This window comes from Cervus canadensis, chromosome 11 (assembly GCF_019320065.1).
Source record: "Cervus canadensis isolate Bull #8, Minnesota chromosome 11, ASM1932006v1, whole genome shotgun sequence".
NCBI lineage: Eukaryota > Metazoa > Chordata > Mammalia > Artiodactyla > Cervidae > Cervus > Cervus canadensis.
Genome location: NC_057396.1, coordinates 45,279,001 through 45,286,214, shown reverse-complemented (window position 1 = coordinate 45,286,214; position 7,214 = coordinate 45,279,001). Strand labels below are relative to the sequence as shown.

At 34.1% G+C, this 7,214-nt stretch overlaps 1 protein-coding gene across 1 annotated transcript; it reads left to right on the top strand.

The window, feature by feature from the left end:
- The first annotated feature begins 2,756 nt into the window (after positions 1-2,756).
- On the top strand, positions 2,757-3,692 carry LOC122449687 (olfactory receptor 52E2-like). The gene has a single exon (XM_043481588.1). The coding sequence runs from the start codon at positions 2,757-2,759 to the stop codon at positions 3,690-3,692; it is 936 nt and encodes a 311-aa protein (XP_043337523.1).
- Positions 3,693-7,214: the final 3,522 nt, after the last annotated feature.

Genomic DNA, 7,214 nt, shown 5'->3' with positions numbered 1-7,214 from the left:
ATCTGAAGAATGATGGATAGCATGGTATCTTTGAAGTAGGCTCAAAGTGTTCAACATCTATCTAAAACTAAAAATATATTATATTTAGGGCTTTAACTTTATTCCTTATTTTATAGATGAAAAATGCTTGTCACTTAACTTTTCTTTGATTACACTGTAAATAAGTCATGAATCTGGGTTTCAGCACAATTAGTCTGAGGGCAGACTCATACTTTCAAGTACTGTAAAGTACTGTGCTGTAATAAATCCAAGAAATGATAATGACTTAAACTAATTTCATTATGAATAAGACAAATGCACTGATTTTTAAGATACTGAAGAGGTAGAATTAGTTGTGCTGTTTTATAATGTGTGAGAGAAGAGGATGCTATTCAGATATTTTTCTTTCTTTTTTAAATTTAGGTAAAATTGACATATAATGTTAATTTGTTTCAAGTGTACAACATAATCTGCATCTTGTGAAATGATCACCACAATAATCTGATTAACATCCAACACCATAGATAGTTACAACTTGATTTCTGATCTAGGAATACAAAAAAAAAAAAATTAAGACTCTGTCACTAACTTATGGTAATGAATCACAGAAAAATTTGCTTCCATAATTGAATCCTACTTTCAATTATCTGTATCACACATTTTTAGAGTATTCAGTACTGCATTTCATGGCCACAATATTATGGAAGAAAGAGTTTATTCTTAAAGACATTTCACAGAGCGCCTCCTACAAATAACATCTATTGCTTTCAGCTTATTGTTGTTTTCAAGCTCTTGTTTTCATGTTTGCCATTTCCTCCTAGGAGTTCCCTGCTTTCTCACACATATCATCAGGTCTAGATGATACCTGATTGTCTTAGTGAAACTGTTATTATAATTTTCATTGCTCTTATGACATTTTCCAATAATACAAAATGATGAAAAGATGCTTCTTACTACAAAACCACTATAAGTAATGAATGATCAAATTTTTAAAAATTCAGTTCAGTTCAGTTGCTCAGTCATGTCCGAATCTTTGTGACCCCATGAACCACAGCATGCCAGACGTCCCTGTCCATCACGAACTCCAGGAGTCCATCCAAACCCACGTCCATTGAGTTGGTGATGCCATCCAACCATCTCATCCTCTGTCGTTCCCTTCTCCTCCTGCCCCCAATCCCTCCCAGCATCAGGGGCTTTTCCAATGAGTCAGCATTTCGCATCAGGTGGCCAAAGTATTAGAGTTTCAGCTTCAATATCAGTCCTTCCAATGAAGCCCCAGGACTGATCTCCTTCAGGATGGACTGGTTGGATCTCCTTGCAGTCCAAGGGACCTCAAGAGTCTTCTCCAACACCACAGTTCAAAAGCATCAATTCTTCGGTGCTCAGCTTTCTTTATAGTTCAACTCTCACATCCATACATGACCACTGGAGAAACCATAGCCTTGACTAGACGGACCTTTGTTGGCAAAGTAATGTCTCTGCTTTTTAATATTCTGTCTAGGTTGGTCATAACTTTCCTTCCAAGGAGTAAGCATCTTTTAATTTCATGACTGCAATCACCATCTGCAGTGATTTTGGAACCCAGAAAAATAAAGTCAGCCACTGTTTCCACTGCTTTTTAAAAAAATATTCATCTAACAATTGCCATAAGTAAAGTACATGAAAATCTGTAAGAACAGCTTTGGTAATTTTGAAAAGGGTAGACTCAGTTTGCTCAACAGGTATCTATTTAGTTTTTTCTTCAGCATATTTGCCATGAATCTTAAACTGTTACAACTATGATCTCCTTAGATTTATAATGAAGATATGACATCTTATATTCAGATGGATGTGGGTTTAAAAGAGATGATGTGTTTGTGTGAATGTGTGTAAAGGAGAGGGAGCTATGCACATATGATATGGGTTAGGCATGTTCCTTATTTCCGTTCTCTTTTCATTTCAATTTGCTGTCTTCTCCTCTATTTTCTTCTATAGCTCTGTAACTATAAGCATTACAAGTATTTGGCAAGTCTTTTAAACTATATGAGGTTCAGATCCATACATAAAGATGGCATTAATCTTCTCCTATTTGTGTTTATAAAGATTAGAGATAATATTTGCACATGTTCTGAAGCATTGAAATTAGTAGGCAAGTACCTTAATGAATGGTAGTGGATGCTGCCATTTTAACTGCACTATAATATGTTTTAATAATAATGAATAAATATTAACACATGTGTTTACCTGAATCCTTTAGATTTATTTTGAATCTTTTAGGTTGCATCTTAATGAATATGTGTTCATTAGCACTTATTACAAAAAATGTTTTAATACTTGTGTGTTACCATCTAATCAAATGAAACTACAGACAATTTTAGAGGCTGGCAAAGCCCCATGTATGTCAATATTGAAAATAAATTATGTTGATGATGATGAGAGAAGGTAGTTAATAAATTATTAATATTAAGGGAAAATTTTAGCTTAATACCAGTGATAAAACCATCGCAAATTAGCAGAGAAGAAAAGTGCTAACAAAATGAATACATTATGTAGAATTTGTTATGACAATTCACTGCAAAATCTCTAAAACCTTCTCAAGAATTTGCTTTTTCACACTGATGTTCATGTATTGATACTACATTTCTTATTGTGTGAATTAACAGAGGGAGAGAGTATACTAAATTGTATGGTATTCTTATTTTCCTTAGGTTTAAAACATTGCAGAGCTTTACTCAGTACTCTGAAGATTGGTAAACACACATTTGCAAGGAACATGGACTTACGCATTGCCCAGCAGGATGTCCCTTCCCAATGAGACCCAGTTTCACCCCTCCTTCTTCTTGTTGCTGGGAATCCCAGGACTGGAAACTCTCCATATCGGGATTGGCTTCCCCTTCTGTGCTGTGTACCTCACTGCACTCATAGGGAACTTCACTATCCTGTTTGTGATCCAGGCTGAGAGCAGTCTGCACCAGCCTATGTTCTACTTCCTGGCCATGCTGGCTACCATTGACTTGGGTCTCTCCACAGCTACCATCCCTAAGATGCTTGGGATCTTCTGGTTTGGTCTCAAAGAGATCCTCTTTGAAGCCTGCCTCACTCAGATGTTTTTCATCCACAACTTCACTGGTATGGAGTCAGCAGTCCTCTTGGCAATGGCTTATGACCGCTATGTAGCCATCTGCAACCCCCTCCGATACAGCACCATCCTCACCAACAGGGTGGTTTCTATGATTGGTGTTGGTGTGTTAGTGAGATCATTTATTTCTGTTATTCCATTTGTATTTCTCATTTTACGGCTGCCCTTCTGTGAGAATCAAGTCATCCCTCATACCTACTGTGAACACATGGGTCTCGCTCGCCTATCTTGTGCCAGCATCAAGATCAATATCATCTATGGCTTAGGTGCTATTTCAATCCTAGTGTTTGATATCATAGCCATTGCCCTTTCTTATGTTCAGATACTCCGTGCTGTTTTTTGTCTTCCTTCTCGTGAAGCACGACTCAAGTCTCTCAGCGCATGTGGTTCCCATGTTTGTGTAATTCTTGCCTTCTATACACCAGCTCTATTTTCCTTTATGACACATCGCTTTGGCCGAAATGTCCCCCGTTATATTCACATACTTTTGGCCAATCTCTATGTTATAGTGCCACCAATGCTCAACCCTGTCATATATGGAGTCAGAACCAAGCAGATCTATGACCGTGTGAAGAAAATGTTATTACAAAAATAAGGAATTAAAATGGAACAGTAACTAATATGTATGAGATGGAACTTTTGAGCAGGGAAACAACTTATTATATTAAATTATGTACTTTTAAGAGTGATTGACAAAATATGTATTTTGGCTCCCTTGTATAACTATTTTAATGAGTTCAGAACTGAAAAATCTAAGCTTTGTTATCCAATTCAAATAGCAAGTGAAGGTCCATGACAGCCTTTATATATGAAATTTGATCACTGGTATCAGTAGTTCAAAGTGGAAATACAGAATGTACCATTTTTTTTTTGTACTGTATCATTCATGTGGATTTTTTTGATGATTCTCACTCCCTTTTTATCTCCAAGTCTCCCTGTAAGTGTTTCTCCCTTCTTACTTTGCAACCCTCTCGTTTCTCCTTCTTTTTCTCATTTTCTCTACCTTCAGAACTCAATCATTTTTATTTTAAGGACTGAAATATGATATCCTATGATTTTATCATAAATATTATAAACATTCATAATTGTGTCATAGATTAGGTACTTATTTTGCACATAAAATTGAACTAGGGAAATGAATGCCTATAAAAGCTTCATTATAAATGTTTGTGTAGTTTGTCACAGATATATTTAGGTTTCATAAACCAAACTATGACATAAACGTAAATAAAGAAACCATCTACAGCATAGAGAGGTTGACTACATTCACATTCTTAGTTCTATATATTCTCTAACTTATTTTTAGACTAATTTTGTAGTTGCTGTTTCCTTTGTTCATTAATAGAACTTGTTTGGTCTTAGTTCTATCTTTAATATACATATTTCAATGATCCTCAATTTCCTTATTTTATAAACATTGCCATAGTTTTATTTCAAAATTAAGCATGAAGACTTAATTACATTGCATAATGTTTGTACAATAATCAATATAGTGCCTGCATGTTTTTTATAGTAAATAAAAATAATTATTAGCCATTAACATTATCATCAGACTTCCATGGTGGCTCAGTGGTAAAGAATCCACCTGCTAATGCAGGAGATGTGGGTTTGATCACTGAATCAGGAAAATCTCCGAGGGAAAGAAAATGGCAACCCACTCCAGTATTCTTGCCTGGGAAATCCCATGGACAGTGGGACCTAACTGGCTACAGTCCATGAGGTTGCAAAAGAGTTGGACATGATTAGGCAGTTAAACCAGTACAATAGCAGAATCATCATTATCATTTGTGTTATCATATTTTGTTATTGATTCTCACCTTTGACAACAATGTTTCTATTAGAGATGTTTATGGGTCTTTATTTTAATATGAGCCTTATATAAAATACCCTGAAGCTGTAGTGATACAACTAAAGTACAATTAGTGTCAAATTTAATATATATTATCCACAAATTTAATTTATATTTTTTATATTTATGTTTAGCTTTATCTCTTAGTCTTTAAAATAGAAATTTGTAATTTGGAAATAATTACATAATTTATTTTTCTCTTTATCCATATATAATGTGAGGAAAGTTATCTCTCCACAATCTTCTGTCATTTCATTTATATCTGTTACTTTTAATCATATGTTCCTCTTTCTAATTTCTTGTATCCTAATTTCTTATATCATCTATCTGATGACTCTATCACTGAAGCACCTTTATCACCGGGCACTTTCAATCTTCCAGATCAGCTGATTTTATTTCATTTGTTATTGTTGTTGTTTAATCACTAAGTTGTGTCTGCCTTTTTATAACCCCATGGACAGTAGCCTGCCTGGCTCTTCTATCCATGGGATTTTCCAGACAAGAATACTGAAATGGTTTGCCATTTCTTCTCCAGCTAATCTTCCTAACCCAGGGATTGAACCTGCATCTCCTGCATTGGTAGGCAGATTCTATACCACTGAGTCACCAGAGAAGCCCTTTTATTTCAGAATTATCTGAAACATTTTAATTTTTGCCTCTGATACTACTTTCTTACTATTTCTAGCAATCAGCATGTGATATTTGTACTTTTGCTACATACTCTATGCCAAAAGTCTCTCCCAGTTTCAGTTTTGCTATTACATTTAACATTCTTCTTGGTCATCATTTTGTAGAGATATGCCTAGTCCTTAATAAACTCCTCTGCAATCCAAATATACCTACTTTATAAGACTTACTGACTTGCCCTCCCTTCCCCAACAACTAAATACTAACGTTACACCAATTTTGTGACATTTATATTTTAAAATCTACTCCTCAAATGAAATCTTATTTCAGAAAAAGAAAAACACTGGTTTACATGGGAATGAATTTCTATATACTAGCAAACTCTAGGGAAATTTTTCTTACATTATTTAAAGGAGAATAATGCTTACCTTTTTCATTTATTGTTCATTTATTCAAGGTTCTCTTACAACTTAACATAATATCTTGCAATGACTGCCTATCATCCCCTCTCCTCCCAGATCATATGAAATTTATGCTACTTACTTATCTGTTAAGTGACTCACAAGCTACTCAATAAATGTCTGCTGAATGAATCAATCTAAGAAAGAATAAAAGAACTCATGTGCTTATTTATCAGTAATAGCATAATACAAGAAAGTTGATATCAAATATATGTATTGGTATCAGTTATTATGCCAGAAACTATTGAAACAGGCTGGGTAAAGGATACATCGTATTGAGAAGAAGAGTAACTGATTTAATTACGAAGGCAGGGAGCAAATAAGTTGACAAAGCTTTCCAATCCAATGAATTTATTCATGCAAAATGGAATATAAATTGGCATATTATTTGTGACAAATAATAGCAACATTAGGTAATAATTGTCTTAAATTTGTTTACAATTATCATCCTGGTTAGGATGTCTCATCACTACAAATAAAAAAGAATCATAGTATAAATTAACTTCAGTGTAATGAAATGTACTATTTTGTATAACAATAAGCTCAGTGAAGAACAGGATCAGCTGTCCAAAATGTAATCAAGGTTTCAGTTTCTATGCAGCTTTTTAGGAAGTAAAAAAATTCTCTCCATAGGTATATTGAAGTTTTCCTTTCATGATTGAATCCCCAGTTGTGTTCCTGAATTTTTCTATGATTAAATATTATATTTTTATCTTTATGCTCTCATTATGTTAAAAATACCTTTTGATTTATGACTTTGAAATGTTAGAATAACATATCTTTTCTTTCTTTGGTTCCCATTCATTTCTTTTATCTAAATATATTCCTTTTAATTTTTATGTTATTTATTTTTTATTATCTTTTACCCAGTAAGACTAGCACTGCATGGGAAAAAAAATTAAAGGCTTTGTCTTATAGGAAAATCATGATATGTCAATAAATTATTGATGAGTGCTAAGACATGGATGTGGGAAGGGAAGATACATGTACGAGTGACTGATGCCGTAAACTGCATTTTTATATTTAATAAAATTGCGATCCAAATTCAGCCAGTAAGAGCTTCTCTTCACTTCATTCTGTTCACTTCATATGCATAGGTTTTGATGGTATTAGTTTTGTGTCTCTGAATTCCTATTAACAATATATGCTTGCACTGGGGGAAAGGTGTGGACTAAATACT

Excerpts from the sequence above, each read along its gene's own strand:
- LOC122449687 (XM_043481588.1), top strand. The coding sequence starts at position 2,757 with ATGTCCCTTCCCAATGAGACCCAGTTTCACCCCTCCTTCTTCTTGTTG.